Source organism: Columba livia, chromosome 12, assembly GCF_036013475.1.
Source record: "Columba livia isolate bColLiv1 breed racing homer chromosome 12, bColLiv1.pat.W.v2, whole genome shotgun sequence".
Lineage (NCBI taxonomy): Eukaryota > Metazoa > Chordata > Aves > Columbiformes > Columbidae > Columba > Columba livia.
Window position 1 is genome coordinate 9,352,609 of NC_088613.1, and position 20,565 is coordinate 9,373,173.

Here is a 20,565-nt window from a genome sequence, read left to right on the forward strand (position 1 = left end):
GGAAGGCTTTTGCTTTTTTGGGCAGTAGCCTTTAAATTTAATCTTTTATTTTTAAGACCATAAAATTGAAGATTGACAGCCATAAGAATTCAGAAATCGTGGGTCATTATTCATCAGTGGGTAAAGGGCAAATAGACATAGTTGTGTAAGCTTGGAATTTCTCTCCTTGCTTTGACTGGATTTTTGTGATGCAGCGAATTTTTTCCATTTTAAGTAATAAGATCCTCTTACATATTATTAGTTCAAGCATCATAGAGCACTCTACCAATTTAGATGTGTTGGGCTACTTCATAGTGCACTGAAATGTAGACACCTTTAAAATAAATGTGGCATCCTTTTAACGGTGTGTGGAACCAGTGCACGGCCCTTCGCAGCAGGAAAGGAATTGGAACACCGTCTCTCTGAGCTGTGTCTCTATTGCCAAGTGCTCTCACATCCAGCAGTCCCACAGGTTTCATCTGCATGCAGCACTAAGTGTCTAGCGGTGATTTTAATCTTATTTTGTGTAATAATATGGCAAGTGCCCATCTTCTGGAACTGCAGGGAAACACTGTTTTCGCAGTCATCTGAAGCTGCTGAAGGGGAATCATTGCTGGAGGGGCTGTGCCCTGCACATCAGTAACAAATTAGAGGCTGGAGAGGGCACTGAAGTGACTGATGTGTCTGTATGAGAGGAGACCCTTGCGGAATGATACCCAAGTGTTGTCCCACGCCAGCTGAGGTTTAACTCATTGGCAGCATTTGCAAATCCTTTCCATGGGCTCCATTATGCAGGTAGCACCACTTCTGATCTAAATGAGTATTTGGAGTGGTACCTTGGCAATGTTATCCTTTGTGGTAGGACTTACGTCTGTTTCTCTTAAATGTCCTTAGGATCACTTAAAAAAAGAAACCAATGACAACAACAACAACAAACCCAAAACCACAAAACCAAAACTACAAAAACCCAAAACACACACCAAAAAGCCATCACACACACACACAGAGATTCCTCTGATTTTCTGGAAATACAAGCATCTAATTAAGCTCATTGGTAATACTTGCACTAGGATCAAACTTTCTTTCCGTCCATACCACTGTCAGTGGACATGACAATGTCTTTGTTTTTCATTTATACCGCCTTCAGGTTGCAAAGCTCTCTGCACGTATCAAAGTCTGCTGTTCTGTTCTTAGAGTCACTGGACTGCGATAGCAGACATTGCTGACTTGATAATTTTGGGGCACTGCTTTCATGAAACTTTTTAATCTTTTCTTTTGCTCACTTAAAATAAACCAACTCAACTTTGACAAATTTCCTGGTACAATACAAGGTACATTGTCTAATTGCTGGTATGAATGGCAGTAGTGGTAGGGAGCTGTTTCTAAAGATTCTCTAAGGGACATTCAACACGCTTGTTTTATTTGAGCGGTACTGTGGTCTTCCAGTTACTGTGTGACCTGTCTTCTCATACCAGTTCTTGCTATGGGCGCAGCATGAAACCCGTTGAGTACTGTGAATGTCTTAACAAATCCAAAACCCTTGGGGTCAGCTCTGTGGTCTGGGGCAGGCAGTATAACCTGTATGTTTTCTGTGACTATCTCCTTCACTTCCTGCCTGATAAGCAGCAGTGGGAGAGAAAAAGATCTTCCACTGATAAACCCACCATAGGAGCTCCACATTCCATTGCTATTCAGGTGAGTGAGGCTCCACTGATAGTTTTGCTCTACGTGGCTTGGAAGGGTTGTTGTCGGTGACAGCCCAAGTCTCTTGCAGAGCAACGTGCAGCTCTTCCCTGGCTGCTACTGCTCTGTACAGGGGTAGGAACGGTTTCACCAGCCCGTGCCGGACCGTGTAGCAGCGTCCTTGTATGTCCTGACGCATGGTGCTGGCACTGCTCTGGAGAGCGGGGAGCAGACGGGGTGAGTAGATCTCGGCATCATTGTTTACTTCTCAAAGTGTGCGCTGTGTGGTGCAGCTGTGTGGTGGCACAGCTTCAGCCCAGATCGGGCCTGTTGGCAGAGTTCCCTACACGTACAGGGCACACGTTGAGACAGAGCATCGCTGACTAAATCATTGCTGCGAGAAGACAATAATTGTGTTGAAATAATGCCTTGCTTATGAAGGAATCCTCCAGCTGTGGGCATTTGTTATGCCAACTGCCATAAAGTATTAATTGAACAATGAATTTGGCCCAAATATGCAGTGATGTTATTGCTCTGCATATGTATTTAAGTCAATCACGGGGGTCTTAGTACAACAGTTTGCCCCAAACCACTCCAAAATGCCCCCTCAACATAAGGGACCAAATGCAGCACTTGTGTGCTGAAAGAAAATATAAATAAGAATGGTAAAGTATCTTAGGTTATTAAAAATGAAATAAATCAGTGATATTTCGTGTGGTTTATTTTGTTCTTTTTGTATTTCTTTTCATTTGGGCAATGGAAAATCTGAAATCAGATTAAAAGTTTTCTAATTTTGTTCTTAGAGCTGCTGTGTTTGAGGATTTCAAGTCCTGCAGCGCAGTGTCTTAGTTTAAGTTTGCTCCATTGTCCTTAGAGGAGGTGTTGATTTTATTTTGGGGCAGTGGTTTAATGTGGAAACAGATACTTTGGGTTTAGAGTTTATAAATCCTTTTGCCAGTCTCAGTCTTTTTGCCAAATGTTGAACATCCTTCAGGTGTTGCCTCCTTACAGCGGCGAGGGAAGAGAGAGCAGAACTAAACTGAGCTAAGTAACGAACAATAAGAGACATCAATTTTTTAATTGAAAATATGTCAAGTATGATTGTCATGATCACTGTTCAATTGTAGGTAGAGGCATTCTCTACATAAGGTGTATTTTTCATAAATGGGAACCTAAGTAAGCAACACTATTGTCAGCTTAAAGCCAATGTTGCTTTATGGGCAGCAAATGTAAGAACTGCAGCTTCACCTTTCACCAGACTTCAGCACTGAATTATTTACAAAGGAGCTGACTAAAACTGAATGGACTGCTCTAGCTTTGAGGACTTCTCCAGAATTTAAGAGGTAACATTCTCTAAACTAACCAACGCCTCCAAGTTCCATAAATTTTCATTTTTCTCATGTTGCAGGAAAGAAAAAATCCAGATTTCAGACTTTCAAGAACTTCTTTGCCAAGAAGAAAAGGAAAGAACCTCCACCTCCCAGGGGAGAGAGTAATTTAAAACCGAGCCAGTCCAGCAGCGATGTCAGCATCTCTGTGCTCGACACTACTGCGCTTCACTCGCCGAAGGAGGCTGGGTAAGCGGGCAGGGAAGGAAAACATATAAATAAAAGCGGACCTCTCTCAGCGGTAGGATGGAAGCATGAGTTAGGAGCAACCTCTGTCCAAGTGTGTGCAAAACAAGTCCTAATGCTGATGAAGGAATTCCAGGAATTTCCTCTTTCTTTGCTAGTGCTTGAAGAGCCAGGCTGGAGAGGAGGGGGAGGACAGCCAGGGGCAGCGGTGATCCAGCCTCTTAGTCTAAAACTGCAGATAGCAGAGGTTGTTTTGATTTGTTTTAGTGTTTGAAAGGTGTCCTGGAAGGTCAGATCAGCAGCAACTTTCCAAGAGGATGGTGATTGAGTAGTACTAGTACAGAGATTACGTGTGAGGTTGAGTTGCTGTTTTTTAGCATAAATGGTGCCCTCTGTCATAGCTGGGGTAAATGGAAAGAGGTATTTTTGGTGTATTGTCAGTATGACATTGCTGCTTCAACTTTCTTACATAGCCATTTAGGTATAAATAAAACCGGAGGCCTCTAGTTTTGTGTCAGGTGCCCCTGAAGGGCTGTGCATGTGGGTGTCCTTAAGTTGCATCCAGAACAATTCTCAGATCCCTGAATGGTGTTGGTTCAAAAACTTGTCCTTCTTTCAGCTAGTGTTAATACAAGTTGATAGCTTGCACTGCTAAGGCTGCTTCATTGATAACCGGAGGCCATCAGCCTAACAACACTTTCCCTGCAGTCTCTGACTGAATCTGGGGTGGGACAACCCTCTGAACCTGGCTATGTCACTTACCAGGGGTGTAATGGATGAGTATCTGGCAATCTATAATTTGGTCTTTTTCCAGCTTCCCGTCCTCCTCACACTCCCCTGTTGGCCACTCAGCCAGGCCTCCCTTTGGATTACCCTAAACCTTGGGTTGTGGAGCTGCAGGTTAACAACGTGTGACAAAACCCCAGCCGCTTCCTGTGGTTTGCAGTGTTTGTTGGAAGGGACATTGGACAGGTGTGACACTGGCACAGGGCACGAATAGGTGACTTGAGCAGGACGTGCTGAAATCGGCATCGCTGCCAAATTTTTTGTATTATCAAATGAGGCATTTGGTGGACCTGGCCGTTTCTTCTGGTGGAACAGCTTATAGATGGTGCTTTCTCATGGGTGCTTGTTCCTCCTTGCCCCACGTTCCCCCACTCTCTTTGTTGTGTTTATGCAACTGTATCATGGAAATGATCTGGGAATGAAGCAATCATCTCTTTATTTTGTTTGTTAGCATAACAGCAACAGAGTAAGTGACCACACCACCAGTCCCCTGGGGTAAGGGCAATTAGAGTGACTCAGCTAACCCAGTCCAAAAAGCTTAGCAGCAGCTGAGTTAACCCATCAGCACATAGCAGGGATCTGGCTTAACATCAGCTCTCTGCTCCAGAGGCAGTGTGGGGGCAAACTCTTTCTCTTGCCCTTAAACTTCAATTCCAATTGCTGTTTACCTCAGCACAGTCCTCCAGTGATTATGAACTGTTTTGCAAGATCAGAGATCAGGAAGTGAGTAAAACCTCTCTGTTTTTGCCCTTTGCATTAGAGATAGATGGACTACCAAAAAAAATCAGAGGATATGTTTGTGCTACTTGAAAACACTGTCATGCCCAGCCCCCTCATGGCATAAGCACGCTTTGTAAGTACCTAGAGAGACTGAACAACGTAATCCTTCGGAAAACCTGATCCTGAAAGCCAGTGGAAATGCAGCTTGTGAAGGGTTTATAGCAGGGCCCTGAGCTTTGCAATTTCTGGCATGCAGAATATCAAAACCAATCCTCAAACAATGCTGCTGTTTGTTTGTTCTTGAGGCAGAAGCATTGGTTTTCTTTTTTTTTTTGTTGTTGTTGTTTAACCATGTAATCTTTTTAGAATTTAACTTTTCTGAATACTAACCAGAGACCAATCCCCGATGTGTGCCAAATGCTGCTTTTAACAGCCAGAGGGATGTGCCCGGGTGTCAAGGGGCTGTAGGGAGTCAATGGGATTTGGCATCTGTGAAGGGAGCATTGTGTGCCACTGCCTCTTTATCTTCCGAGAGGCACGAGTTTTGGGTGGAAATGGAAAACCTTAATGGCAAAGTTAAACCATGTGCCATGGATGACTTATTGACTGTATCATCAAAAGCATAAAAGACCTTACACAGAGGAAAATTGGGTCCCAAATAGTCTTATTCCAGTTAAAAAGATATGAGCAGAAAAAACTGCTGGGACAATATGTAAAATTGTCCTGGTTTTTGTAACGAACACTGACTCCTTTGGCAGGCTGCACTTGTTTCTGAGAGAGCAGCTGCACGAAGGAATCATGTCACCTTTCTTCCCCCTACATCGAGCACTAATAAAAGGAGTGGGCTTGCAGCATCCTACAAAGTGTTTCTTCCTCCCTTCTGAGTATGAAAGGAGCTAGCAGTGACTGTTTTAGACAGCTAACATGCAGAAATCTGAAGTTAAATGAGATGCATCTCACCCTGGCCCTGGCGAAGTGGTGCGGGGAGGTGTTGCAGAGCTGTGCCCAGTGCATTGACCACTATTCCTTCCTTCCCAGGCCCAAAGGAAGCATGGGAAACAAAGCCTTGTCCCATGACAGCGTCTTCATTTTTGAGTCTGCACCAGGAAATGTGGCAGGTGACCCATTGTCTCAGGAAAACAAATCTGGAAGAGTGAAAACTTTGCAGGTGAGAGCATCTTCCCCTCATTCACGGTGCTGCTCTGTTAGCTGTCTCCTAGGAAACCATGTCGCTTGATTCCTCTGCTGTGTGGCTTAAGATTTTGTTGCTTAAAGTGTCCAAAGCCAGATTAACTACTTTTGGATCTCTTCTGCCTTTTGGAAGCTGCCTCTTTGAGCAGTCCTGGTACTTCAGCCTTGTCCAGGTCTCAGTGTGTGCGAGTGACATTGATTCAGTCCACAGACTCTTGGAAACTTTCCTTAATGAGCATGTCCTCTTCCGATGGGATTTCCATTCTTTACCTCATAGCTACTGCTTTTGGGTTAAGGCTATTTATTTATACTTGAGCGTGTCCCTTACACTGTTATTCTTTATATATTATTGATATGTTATTCTTTTTGGCAATTCTGGCTGTGGTGTTTTCACTGTACATGCTAGCGCCAGCAGCTGTGTAAGTGTGTGGGATGATGGATATGTCAGTGCACTCTTAGTGACAGCTTTATTTATGTCCTTATTTCTTCCAGTCTCTGCCAGCAAAGAATACAGTATTCTGCTAGATCATTTCCTTTTTCCAAGGCACACACTGAACTCTCCTTGACAGCTCCCTTATCAGCTGTTGGTTATATTAATTGCATTTAAATAACTGCCCAGCTCTGAGCACTGAGATAAAAGTTAAAGACTTTTCTAGAGTCTGAAAACAAACTGTTGATAAGGCAGCCAAAGGCCATTGAAATTCTTCCTTTGCTCATTGTGAGCTTCATGTTGCAAAACACAATTCCGTCACATGTTAAGTAATAAAAGATGCACAGAGGGACTTGTTCCTCCATAAGACTGCAAAATATGCTGAGCTTCAATTCAGGGTGTTTTTTATATAACAATAGGAGTAACAGGAGAAATCATGTTTATACATGACAGAACTTTGTTGGGGAAAAAAGCTCTTTTCATGCTATCTCCAGTCCACTGTGCCCTTTCTTCATCCATCCGTCATCCTGCATGGTAACATAATAGTGCCAGCACTATTTTTATAGCCATAAAAGACCTCCTTTTTCTGTGAGCTTGACACTTGTCAGAATGAAAGCCAAGCAGTAACAAAAGCTGTTATTTTCTTAGCAATGGAAATTAACTTTTACCAGTAGAAGACAGACTGTTAATTCAGAGTTTCCCCCCCAACACTTTGCTGTCTGTGTGTAATACATTTGATAAATCAAAGATGGGAGGTTGTGAAAAGAAGGAAAAGCAAAATTAACTTTCTGTATTCTCCTTCCCATGAAGTGCACAGGTATGTTGTATGTCTTGTTTTGCCCATATATTGCAATCTTTGTGCTGCTTGTCATCAGTCAGACCGTACTGGTGATACTTCTCTGATTGTTGTGGGTAAGAGGGCAAGAAAGTGGTTTGAACTGGTCGATTAAAGGGTGACATTGTGTGCCCTGTGTGGCTGTTAGACCTATAGGAATTGCATTGCAAGTGAATCTTGCTGCATAAGAATGGCAGCTATTTGGATCTATTTTACAGAGACAGAAATGAATGCATAGCTTGCAGAAAAGCACAGAATTAGGCCTAGAATTTCCCATTCTGGTTTAATAAGCAAAGACACAGAAAAAACAGGTCTGCATATTTATCTTGGGAATATTCAGTTGAAATGTTTTTAGTTGAAGGACAAAGTTTCTCTTCAGACCTTGTTTCTATTCCAGCTTTGACACAGCCGACAGACTTAAGCCAAGAATTTTAGTAATGGTGTTTCCTGAGATCTGAACTTTTTCAGTTGGAGGGAACATCTGGCTGCTTGTGAGGTTGCAGACTGTTTTATTTTTCTAGGGTCAGGGCCTGCCAGAGCATTCTTTTGTGCAATCTTGGAAAAGAATCCCCATACTCTTTTACAAACAAAGTTGCTCTTGGCTGCTGCTGTCATTGTTGCTGTAGACAGGACCAGGATGTGATGCTGGGGAAAAATAACAAGCAATTCATTAGGGTGGACCAGAAATTGAGGTTAATATATCTTTGTATAAAAAGTGGGACTCAGCTGCTTGTGCAGGAGAGGGTGGTGACAAGGTCCCAATGTTTGGAAGGGCTTTGAAGGAACGCTGACCACGTAAACCTGGGCTCGGGGACTGCTGACTGACGATACTTCGTGTGACGATTCGGAACATCTGGATCCATGTAATTATTTAAAGAATACTTAAATCCAGAATCTTTAAATTTTTAAATTGAAACTGATTTACACTGCTGTGCATATTCTGGAATGGTGCAATTTCTGTCTTGGGTAACTTACTGAATAAAATTGATTTTTATTTTAATTTTTTACCAAAGCCAGTTCTAATGATGGGTCCTTGATGAGTGTAACTAAATACAATTTTATTAATGTATATCTTTTGTAAATGGTCTGTTAACTAAGAGATTCTGCATGCGTAGTGGGAGCAACTGGAGTAAAAGTGCCCAAAATATCCCCTATAAACAATGCCATCAAAAGTCTATATTCTAAATTTCTTTTCAATCACAGCTTCAGTTGCAGCAGAACATCAGGTTTGGATCACCTCCTCTCATTATAACTGGAAAGAAACTGGAGGATGCAGGTGCTGTTTCTGAAGATGATGGGTTACCTAGAAGCCCTCCTGAAATTTCAACCCTTCATGACGTTCTGACGGATTCACCCATCAAGGTATAATCATTGTGTCACTTTAGTGACCGCCTGTACAGAAAAGATAAAATCCGCTTGGAAAGAGGGAAGACCGTCTTGCTTGCTTGTGATAAAATCTGATGGTACAGATCAGTGAGAACTAGAACAAATTACCTAGGTGGCTTGTGGACTTGTCACTGTGAGGAATACCTAGGAAGTGGCCTTAAAAATACCCCTTCCAAATACAATTTTCTGTGCTTTTATCTAGGCCAGTGCTGGGGCAGTTGTGACCTATATCACTAGGGAAAGGGGAGAGAAATTAAGCTGACATGACAAGTCTCAGTGCCTTTGGGCAAGGCCGACTCTACTGGCAGGTCTGTATGGCAGAAAGCATAAAAAGTGAATTATTCACGGGTGAGTGTTGTGTTACTGTGACTTCAGTCCGAGAACAAGCTGAGGGTCACACACTGCACAAACCGCCCATGTCTTCCAGCTTCAAGGAGCTGCAGAGGTCGGCAGTTTCTTGCACCTGTGAAAGGAGAAGAGGTTTTGGGTGTTTTAAAGCTAGTGAGGAAAACAAAAATAATGAGGAATGCAAGAAAATCTTAAACAGCTACTAGTTTTGGAATAAAATAGCTCAAAACTAGGGCACTATCAGTTGAAATGACAGGAAGGTGATGATCCTGAGTCTGAGGAGAACAGATGCTGATGGGACTCAGAGGGGGCATGAGTTATATTCTTTCTCAGGAATTGCCTGCTCACAGCAGATGCATGATTTTGAAATTGAGCATGTGTGCATTTGTAAATTCAAAGGTCTTAAAACAATAAGCCAAAATAACTATAAAATATATCACCTCATGGTCAACCTTCATGGCAAATCTCATAGCAGGATAAAGCTCCTGGACTTTATATGTGATCCCCCAATGAACGAATGAAACTTACTCTGTGAGGCAGGGACTCAGCGACCATTCCTTTCTCTTTCCTCTTGTGTTTTCTCATGATTAGCACTGGATATCCAGTCCCAGACAGTCAAAAGTGATACTTCCCTTGACTTACCCTCTTCCTTATTTTATCCCACAGTCCTCCAACCCTGTTCAGCGTCATAGCTCTTTGAGTTTAGGCGGGACAGACAGTGAAGATGAACAGGTAAATAGTTACTTTTCCTGCTAATAAACTTTTTTTTTCTTAAACCTGTTCTGGGTGCCATGTATCCTAGCAAACAAATCATGAACAGTCCAGAGTGATGCAAATGATACTGAAAATGTACCTTGCACAGACTTCTGAATAAGAACCAAATAAAGAGAGACGGAAATCTACTGGTAAGTAGTTCGTGTGAACAGCAGAGTGAACTGGTGAAGTTACACAACAGAGAATTGGACAAGGCAAAGCACTTCAATTCTGCTTCCATGTCCCAGGGCCCTAATAGCCAATAGCAGTAATAGCTTAATAACACCTGCCCATCAACAGTGGCTTGTGAGCAATGCCCCGCATGTCTCTTATCATGGGAAATGATTGCAGGATCAGCCCATTCTGACGCCAGGTATTCCACAGGAGCAGCTCTGTGTTCATTCGTAGTTTTCTTTGGATGATAAGCGAGCACCCGCAGCAGCAGGTTCTGCTGTCAGGCCTTTACAGTTTATTCCTTGACCAGCTCAGAAAAATTTACAGAGGTCATATTTTTGGAGAGGAGCCCGGCGGACCTTCACCTTGACTTTCCTGCTGCTGAAAGCTGAGTTCCTGTCCATTTCATGCTTTCAAGGCAGGCCTGCAAGGTTTGCTCCTATTGCCTCTCTCCAGCATTGATATGATGTCTGAAAGACCAGTCAGACCACAGTTATGCCAATGGGGTCTTCAAATGCCGGTGGCAGAGGCAGCCACCACTCCAACAGGGCTGATTCCGTCCATGGGGTAGCCCTTGCAATTGTATATGCAAAGTGATCTGCCATTTAGCTGAAAAGGGGAATATTTATGGGTCCAGAACAGCTACAGACCATTTTGACTCAAGCTTTGTGGTCCTTCGTACAGAATCACTGTCTGAGAAGCTCACAAGACAGACCACAATTTAACCCTTTGTGAAACTGAGAAGAGCCCACAAGGAAAGCAGAGGTAACAGGGTACCTAGAAGGTGCCTTCCTGATGAAGAGGCCTTAAGCAGCCAGGGCAACATCTTGAGGGTCAGTTAGTGCCAGCCCCACTGCTATGGAAGCTTTCCCTTTCACTCTTTGGCCAGACTTCTCAAAGGGAGAGAGCGGCCTTTGGGCAACACCAGCTCAGCTTTCCTGTCCATGGTTGAGATCAGACACTCTCCTGCTCAGTCATTCCTGGATCTTTTGCTTTAGGGATAAACAGATAAAGCAATGTCCCCCCTCTTGCAGTAGACTACTAGTCACACAACTCTAAGGGTCCAAGTGGTCTAGGTAACTTGGATTGTCATTATTTTTATTAACTTCTTGTATTTATCATTACTCAACGTACATTTTATTAACTCATCTCCTGTGTCATATTTTGACTAAAATGCTCCAGTTTGCAAGCATACATGCTATTTTTTCCTTATGATGCAAAAAGCCCTTTTTCTATCCAGTTCTGCGAGCTCTTTTAGTCTTCGAACCTCATCTCCTATGAGAAAGACAGACAGGACAGGAGACATTTTTTTCTCTCTTCCATATTACACAGAGTTTCCCACTTGAAGACTCTTCCTTTTGCTCCTGGCCTCGCTGGGAATCTGGCTGCTCTGCAGTACCATGTGTGTTCCTTTACGTAAATATTTTTCTTAGTCAGCAGTTTGGATTACCAGAAATCTTGCCCATGTGTTAATCTAAAATAAAAAACCTTTTAGTAAATACTTATCATTTTTTTCAGTAGCTTTTGAAACTCTCTATGAAATACCAGGGTTTGAGCTAGCAGAACACAAGTTAGTAACCCGAATAACCTCATCCCAAAGATGAGGAAAACTGTGAAGAGCACCAAGAAATCTGCACCAGTTATTCCATTGAACAATTTTGTGTATTTAGTAAAGGAAAAAGAGGATTTGATCCTAAGCAAGCTGGAGTTTCACAGTGTAGTGGTTCACGTTTTACTATTGTACTGATCTCGCTGCAGATGACAGTTACTTCATTTCTTTGCCTTGTGCTGCTTCACTGAGTTTTCCAAGAGCTTCATGCTTCTGTGTGAAACCCTGGTGTGTTCCCCGTGTAACTTCTCTGTGTCTTCCACATTTATAAATACCCACTTTCTGACTAATCTAAAGCTAAATGTGAGGCTATGGCAGCAAGTGACTTCACTGAGACGTTAACCAGCATTACTCTGACTTTGCCAGATAGTCTTTACGGAAATCTGACGTCCTTGGCATCTTCAACCCAGACTGATTTAAAGCAAAACAGGGTCTCAGGGGCTGGGGACAGTGTTTTGGCACAAACACTCTTTAGGAAATGGGCCTCCTAGCTGCAGCATTCTCCTTGTGCAGGCTCCTGCAACTGTGTGATAACCAACAAACACCCAATTTATCTTTCATTTAAACACTGCTGTGGAAACCCTGCACCTGCTCCACTGTCTTGGATAGAAGGTACCAACTGTCAGTCAGTGCTCAGAGGAAAGAATACCCTGGATCCTCAGTGGAGTAGGGAGGATGCCATTGATCTACAGCACTAGCTCAGATACTAGTTGTAGGTGGTTTTATATTAAATAAGCACAACTGTAATTTTATAAATGAAAAGCAGAAGTTGTATGTAGAAGTGAGTAGCGATGTTACTATTTTTGTAAGTTCTAGCAATCCTTACAGGTTTATCAGTAATCTTGTAGAATTATAACAATAATTAGCGTATTTACTAGCTGTGTTCTTCTTTCTCTCTTTCACAATGTGTATGTTTTTTGTAAGAAGAGTCTGTATTTGCCATCCATTCTGTTGTGTTTTATTTCAGATCTAGAAACTAAAAAAAAAATCAATGGACAATAAGGAAATTAATTTATAGCTACCATAAACACAAAGCAATGTACCTAGACAATTTTTGTAGATCAGATGGGAAGATGCTTTCATTATCCTTAAAACTTCATCACCATACATGTTTTAAGTGCTGTGTTATATCCTAAGCTTAAATAAAACTATAATCTGAATGCCAAGCAGAGTCAAATGGCTGAGTTTCACCTGGCTTTATGTCCAAAGCCAAAATAGCAGGTATGTTATACTGAATCAAGTTTGTTTGGCATGTTTGTGACATTTCTAAAATGTTGCAGGAAGTCTGTTCTACATTTCAGAACAGTGACAAAACCAGTCAAACTGCATGTTTAGGGGCTTTTCCGCAAACACTTCTGTAAACCCTTTTGGTTTTTTTGGTAGAATAATCTAAGGTTACTGGTGTTCAGATCCCCAGAGCAGCTTTGCTGCAAGGGTGAGATGCACATCGCTGTCTGGAAGATGGGTCTGAGATACTTGTTGGTGAGAAGTATTTAATTTCTCTGGGAGAGTGGATATTGAAAGAGCAAAGTAGCTATGGTAATTTTCTTACAAACAGAGGTAATGAGGAGCAAGTATCCATGGTACTTTTGTGGGTTTTTAATAACATATTCCTGCAAAGTGTCACATTATTGAGATGAAAAGGCGGCTATAAAAACTGCACCAGTGTCTCCTGCTGGTGCATACGTATATTGCAAATGGTTTTTCAGATAAGAACTGGAAGAGGAACAGCTGAGGCTCTTACTGTGGGAGAGGGAGAGACGTATTTCTGACTTTTGTGTAACATACAGCTGAACACACAGAACTGAGTAATCTCTATGCAGAGACAACATTAGGCATGATTTTTAAAGTGAGGATTTATATCCAAAAATCAGCCATGTCAGGCTTCTGAAATGGAATGAGCTAGCAAAGGAATCGTTCCAGAGATGTGGGCAAGCCAAGCAAAATGTACGGTAACGTGTTTGTGTTTTACAGGGACCCTCTGGAGCTTCCTCCAGGCCCATCAGTCCTTCATCCCCTGCCGCTGCGGGGGCCCCCGGCTCAGGAGGCAGCAGCTCCCTTCCCATTGACTTCACCACCCCTGCCAGTCCCCTCGGCTGCCTGGACACCTCCGCAGCCAGGCACAGGATTGCCATAAACCCCCGCAAACAGAAGGGCTTCACCAGCAAGAATCAGCAAAGCCCCCAGGTAGGTGTTTTCTGGAAAAGAATCACTGCGCAGAAGGAAGTGCATGTGAATTTTTAATTATTATTTGAGAAATTTTTTCCAATTTTTCTTCCATGGGAAGAAGGGAAACCACTTATTTTCTGCCAACCAACCCAACAAAAAATACTCAGAAAACTTGCATATCATGGGAGCTGTAGAAAAGTGCAACTCGAGTTTTTCATTATTTAGCAAAAAATGTTGCGGGTTACCCTTCATTTGTAAAAAACATTCCTGTTGTTTGAAAAACTAATTTTCAGTTTTCAAGACACGTAAGTGTTTTTCTACGATTTCAGATTAACTTAATTCTTTGCATGTCAGAAGAAAGACTGAAGGACTTTGGGAAGGAATGTGGCTCTTCATGTGGGAAATTAGGATGAGGCGCTTCTCATCCTGGCTTCTGGGAAACACCTTGTGAAGATGAAGTTCACTACTTAGAAAAGGTTGTTGAACCAGAGTGTGACAGACAAAAAAGAGTATAACATTTGCGTACCATGTGTTGCCCGCTCCATCAGAGAATCATGCATGATAATCTGTCCTGGAGTTAGAAATGCCCTTCCCCGAGGAAGCAGTGGCGGATGAGGAGGGGAATCCAGGAGGAATATAATACAGACTGAGGTTTTCTTGGAAACTTGGGCCATAGAGCGTCTTTGCTGGATATTCTTTGTGCTGCAGCTGGTACCACTGCAGTGCTGAAGGAGAAAAGCCAATTGTGGAGTGTCAGTCAGAGAGACCAGAAGCAATGATCATGTCTCTGGCTTGGTCTGTTCTATGCCACTAGGCAGCTTGGGTGATGTCTTAAAAACATACTTGTTCATTCAGAATATGTCAGTCCTAGAATGTTTCAGATTCAAGAGATATCGATGGGTTGCCTTTGACATTTTATATGTGAATGATTCCTAGGTTCTTAATTGGAATAGTACATTACCCACAGTGTTGGCAAATCACACCATGGGGATTTTGTATCTGTGTTTTGGATTTTCCTAAACGTGTGTCTATAAAATACAATTTTTGTGTGTTATTCTTTAATTAAAAGATCTTACTGCCCTCATTAGGTGGAACAGCTGGAAAATGAAGCATGTCTTCCTGCAACCCCAGAAAAGAAGGGAAATCAAACAGAATTGCTTCAGAATGACCAGCATAAAAGTGATTGGGAAGGTAATACATAGTTATGTATTGCTACTTTGGGTGTTCGAACTCCTCTACAAATGCTGACAGGACCTATTTGAATTGTAAGTCCTTTTAAACTAGACATCTTTTGGTTTTATATCATAAAACAAATCCTGGCTGCTGAAGTGTTATGATGGAAAAAGTCATGTACTCAGCACAGCGGTGCTGAAATGGTGAACTTTGAGGGCAGCATTAAAAAAATACATGAGGTGAATGTATCACGTTCAGAAGGGCTTGTGCTACACAGTTGGCTCGATCTCATTGACTGGGGATCAGAGTTCTTGGAAACTCAAAAAAACCTTAACTTTGGCATTGTATCTGTTATGTGTGTAAAGTGACTTGTGTTTACTAGCTCTTCCTTTGCTACCTTCCCACTTATACTTTGAATAATAGACAATTGCTAGTGGTAACAAAATTGTAATTGTAAACTGTAAAAACAAATGAATTGTCTCCAAAACAGCACTGAATCCTTTTCTCTTTAGCCCTGTATTACAAATGCACTGGCTGATGGTAATGCTGCAGTGTAGTGGGAATGTTGGCGCTTTGTTGTCAGGGCAGACTTAGGACCTGATGCACACATCGGAGTTACTGTGCATGCAGACACAACTAAGCTATCCGGATGTTCAGCAGCCTTCCTGGATCTGCAGGAGGCAGAGCTACCCGATGCTGAGATGTTCTGCTTAAATACAGAAAATCCTCTAGATCATTCTAGACAGAAATGTCTAGGGAGATCTGGCTTGTAGTCTTACAACTAGGGGTATGCACAGAAAAGAACTAAACAGCTGATTTAGTGTACCTTAAGCAGACAACAACTTTCAGTCATTCCTAGGATTAGGTATGTTCAAACTGAAAACTTTATTAGTCTCCTCACTTGGACAGCCCATTTCTGAATATGCTTTTAACAGCCTTATTTATCAGACAACAGTGCCCAGACGTGGGGAACTCAAGCTAAAGGACTGCACTATCTGGAATGAGTTACAGATACAGATGGTGCTTGAATCGTAACCTTTAAGTGCATACTCTTCTCCTCTGTTTAATATAGGCTTATCAGCCCAGGTGGGGTATTGTGCAAAGGGAGGCGGTTCTAAGGAGATGCCAGATATAAAAAGTCCCACTGATGCTGCCCATGACTCTTGTGATTCAACGCTTGTGGCCGAAGACTCTTGTGCTTTGCTGCAAGAGGGTGCGTGCCTTCCAGGCATGGAGCATCACTGCAAAGCAGCTGCACCCCTTCCCAGACCTGAGCCTTCTCCAGTGAACCTGGAGGAACATCACTGTGGAAAAGCGTCATACTGTTCAGATGAGTCCGTTGATGAATTGAAATTACATCAGCAAAATACTAATACTGAAGTATCTGCACTTCCAAAATTGCAACAAATTGAAGGAGAAGCTGTTGCGTTTCCAGATGTACTAGTAGCTGACTTGTTTAGCAATGATGTGGAAACAGAGTGCATAGATATATTGGCAGGTGTTGCACAAAGGTCCTCAGTAAATTCTGTGGACCCAAATGTCAAAGACCAGGAAAAAGGGGATCCACTATTTATTGGCAAAGTAGAAGCCTGCTTGGCAACTATTGAGAGTCATCCTGACCATGCTGTCACAGATACTGCACCAAGCACTTCACAGGTTGCGGTAGCTGATTCAGAGTCGTCTTCTGACATCAAGACAGTGACTGTTTTGAAGCCTAAAAACAGTTCAGTAACAAGAAATGACAAAAACCCTTGTGAAATAATGGAATTTCAGTCATCCAAAGGCAATGCAGAGAACAAAATGGACACTGCTGCATCTCTCTCGGAAGCAGGTTGCATGCTACCTCCCAGTAAACTGGAAGTATGTTTTACAGCAGAAACTGTTCCTGTTTCGAGGGGTAACCAAGGCAGTCAACAGGCCAACACATCATACATTCCTGAAAAACTTTCCATTGGCTGTCTTGCCTCTTCAAGTTTGGTGGGCTTGAAGAGTAATATCTCTTCCAATGATAACAGTAAGGAGTGCCAGATAAGCAGTACAGCTTCTCACAGAAAAACCATGGAAGGCAGTGCATCTGCAGATGAAAATGTAAAAAGTGGGCTGAAGAATGCTTCTGCTAAACCAGTTAGATTTACCATTGCACCAGCATGGCAAAGATCTCTCTCAGGGAGTTCAAATTCAAAGGAAGATTCCTACACCAGAAGTTCCCCAACATCCCCTATAAGACCAGAGTTGTTTGAAGGAGTGACCAAAGAGCACACACGTTTTGATTCAGTCATCCAGGAATCAGCAAAAAACAACTCGGACAGATTCGATCGGCATTGTAAGGACAGTGATTTGCATTTGAATTCTTCCATGGAGTGGGCTGACCATGAAGCACAAAATGTTGAAAACCCATTTGGGGTCAGGCTAAGGAGAACATCTTCTTTACTAAAATACCAGAATGAAAGCCGTGCTGAGTGTCCAAAGCAACTCCCCTCAGCTGTTCCTACTGCTGCTTCTGCATCAGTCAAGGAGGATCAGAGATCGGGGGGCGCTGGGAAGCCACCCCCAAGCCTTCCTGTCAGCACAAAATCAGTTGTTAAAAAAGCAGATCTCCTAGAAGACAAAAATCCTCCCAAGATAAGATCAGAAGAAGTGGCGAAGAAGCAAAATGGTCATAAACCTTCAGGTATTTATGCTGTGTTTTTATCCAAATATCATAGAAAACAGTGGTTGTGTAAGAACCTTGGCGGAGTGGCAAAGAAAGGATAAAAATCCTCTTGACAAGGACCAAATTTGGCCTTGATGTCTTCAGCACCATAATTTAAATGGCTTGATTTGGCCAGCCGAGAGAATTCTTGGCTTATCTTAATGAGAGGTATGTTCCAGCAAGAATAACAACAGAGTAATAGCTTAAGGGCCTCTGAAACATTTCTGGTACGGCCTACTCGTGGATACAGTTGGAGTTTTAACACAGCTTTTTAAAACTTGCTGCTGTTTTGAAGTTAATTTTCCAGACTGCAGCAGCTCAAACCGTAACTAGGAGTTGTGTTAGGTGTGGTTATTTCTTTTCTACAATCACTTCATTTAAAATATTTTGAAAGTAAAAAGGCGACCTGTATTTTACTGCCTAAATGAAAAAATAATGGGTTATCATACTCATTTAATCTGCAATGTAAGGATGTTGCTTCAAAGACAAAATCCGTTTCACAATGATCTCAGTGGGAGTTCTGCCATTGACTTAAACGGAAACAGTGTAAGGTAAAAAACTCCAGAATAAACAGAAAATCAGTTATTGTCAAGGACAAAAATCATCAGGGAAGGTAATTTTATCTCTGCAGTGTTTGAAGTGTATTACAAATGCCAAATGATTTAAAATGCAAAACACTGGCTTTAGACTGACTTGACCTAAATCCTTACTTCAAAAATGCTTCTTTTGTAGAAAAAGTCTCCTCTCCCCTTTTGGAAGCTGCTTCCTCTGAACCAGCTTGGGTCTCCATGGCAAAACTAAAACAAAAGGGTTTCCAGGAACACCCTCTTGCCAAAGAACGTAAAGCTGAAGACAAAGCTTTGACCAAAGTGGATCAAGAGGAGGTAGAGTACCAAGTAATGTTGCCTGGGTGTGAATCCTGCACCAGATTGCCTGGGTACTTTTGCAAACTGTTCAATATCATCTTCATGGGAGGCAGTTGTGAGCACTACTCAAAAGAGAGATTTTTCAGGACTGGTCTCTAAAATGTTTTGAGACAGACAACTGATACAGGTGCACAAACACACCTGTGACTGTCACAGTGATTAGTTTCAGAGCTGGATCCTCCTATATGCTGCTTTGTACTACTCAAACTTGGACCTTTTCAGAGCTTTCCTGTTGCCCAGAATGTATTTACATAGCCCAAGAGTGCTTTGAGTTGCACTCGCTGCCTCAGCTGTTCATGACTTACAGACTGCGCTCACTGCTCTGCTCTGGACTGGACACTGTGTACTGAAAATCAGGCTCTTCCACTGACTCTTGCATACATTTCTTCTGCAGCTCGGGCAATTTCTTCAATTCCCCATGCATAAAAGAGAGAGGCCAACTTGCCTGCATGTGAAATAACCCTGTATTTGTAGCAGCTGTCTTCCTCCTTGCCTTCTCCCTCTCTCCCACAGGATGTCCCCAGCCATCCTTGTCTGGGTTTGCTGCATTTCCAGTTAGGTTTAGAAATGTTGCCTGGGAGAGCTTTATGAGTGCCAGTGCCTTGCAGGTTTCTTAGTTGCATTCTTTTCTTCTCCTCTTGTAGCAAGGGATCTGTGCTAGTGAGCACACACTGAAGAAGAATATACCTTCCAGCTTGAGCTCTCAGGACAAGAAAACGCAAATGAAGACCAGTGTGTCTGCTGCAGCAGGTATTCTCTTTCTTTACATCTTTACATAGTGGCTACAGTTCACACCAGTAAGTGGTGAGGGTGGCAGGTAATTTGGGGAGATAGGTACCTTTTTGATAATCAGCACGCTTTGTGTAAGGTCTGTTCAGAATATGGTTTGTGTATAAGTCCATATACTGGCTTGCTCACTCAGCAGAGAAAGCAGGTGAGGAACTTTTATCTCCTCTGCTGGTTCATGGAATGGCATATAAACAGTATGGTGATTTATTGCTGGCAAAGGTCAGTACTAAAGAGTAGCAGCTGAAGTTGGAGAGTGTCCAAAATATAGCAGGAAAAAAAGCCAGGTCTTCTAGACCACCAGTCAGCCAGGAAATCCTGGTAAAAGTGGAGTTGTTTAGTCTAGAGAAGACAACTTAATTTGTTATTTATTGCTGAGGATGAGACTATCCTGTTTGCCTTATATGAGCTTAAAATGCACCAGGGGAGGTTTAGCTTAGACATTAGGAAATACTTCCTAACAGTAAGAGTGGTGAAGTGTGGAATGGCAAATGTTTCTTACAGTGTGTGTGCAGTTTTTGTTACTGGATGTGTTTAACAGATAAACATGTATCAAGAGTAATTTAGGTAGAGTCAGTGGCACCGTCAGGTGAACAAGGAGGCTCAATGGCCCCTCTCCTGCCCTGTTAGCTGTGATCTTTATGAGAAAGATGCAGGGGAAGAGTGTGACTCAGACACTGTGACTCATATACCTCTTCCAAGGCTACTGCTGGGCTGCAGCTCATCTCTCCCTGCTTACTCAGTGTGGTGCCAGACCTTGGAGACACGCTACAGCTAGATATAGATAAGCCAATTCTTCAGCTGTAAGAGCACATTATTCTAGCTGAAAGGTATTGATTTCGGATACTGCCTAGCCTAAGAAGACAAGAAATGCCCCTCTGTGTCAGAGCAGCGGCATTTCCCTTGCAGGTTCCCATTGCTGACACTGTCAGTAAAGGATTCTGTCTAGAGAGCACGTGCACCTGGCCACATTCCCTTCTAATCCACCAGCATCCAGAATTGTTGTATTGGGGGGTACCTCAGTGCCTGCTCCCTGTAGTAGTTGTTTATAGAGCTGTTAGCCATTTCTGAATCTACAGGTCCTACAAAACAAGCTTTCTCCCTTACCACAGGTAGCTGACCGGCTGAGGACATGCACCAACACAGAGGCTCTGATGACAGTTGCCAGCCTCTGTGTGTGTGTGATTAAAATACAATGGTTTTTTAAAATGCTTCTGCTACAGGCCAACTTCGTCTTATGATTTTAAATGCAAAGTGAGAGACGAAACATAAACAGGCCAAGATTTTTGCTCAGATAAGAAGGTCTACCTTTGAAAGGCTGGCATAAACAGGCTGAATTTCTGTGTGTTGA

At 42.5% G+C, this 20,565-nt stretch overlaps 1 protein-coding gene across 7 annotated transcripts in view; it reads left to right on the forward strand.

The window, feature by feature from the left end:
* The window catches only part of KIAA1210 (KIAA1210 ortholog), a 113,150-nt gene that overhangs the window by 31,304 nt on the left and 61,281 nt on the right, over nt 1-20,565 (forward strand). For all 7 annotated transcript variants that reach the window (XR_010475672.1, XR_010475673.1, XR_010475671.1 and 4 more), the window contains 9 exons: nt 3,071-3,239; nt 5,781-5,910; nt 8,402-8,560; nt 9,599-9,664; nt 13,443-13,655; nt 14,726-14,828; nt 15,883-17,481; nt 18,235-18,386; nt 19,073-19,178. Coding sequence is in view for 4 of the 7 variants with exons in the window: in XM_065077801.1 (XP_064933873.1) it covers nt 3,071-3,239; nt 5,781-5,910; nt 8,402-8,560; nt 9,599-9,664; nt 13,443-13,655; nt 14,726-14,828; nt 15,883-17,481; nt 18,235-18,386; nt 19,073-19,178 (2,697 nt within the window). In the remaining 3 variants the exon portion in view is untranslated. The remainder of the gene's footprint in view (nt 1-3,070; nt 3,240-5,780; nt 5,911-8,401; nt 8,561-9,598; nt 9,665-13,442; nt 13,656-14,725; nt 14,829-15,882; nt 17,482-18,234; nt 18,387-19,072; nt 19,179-20,565) is intronic.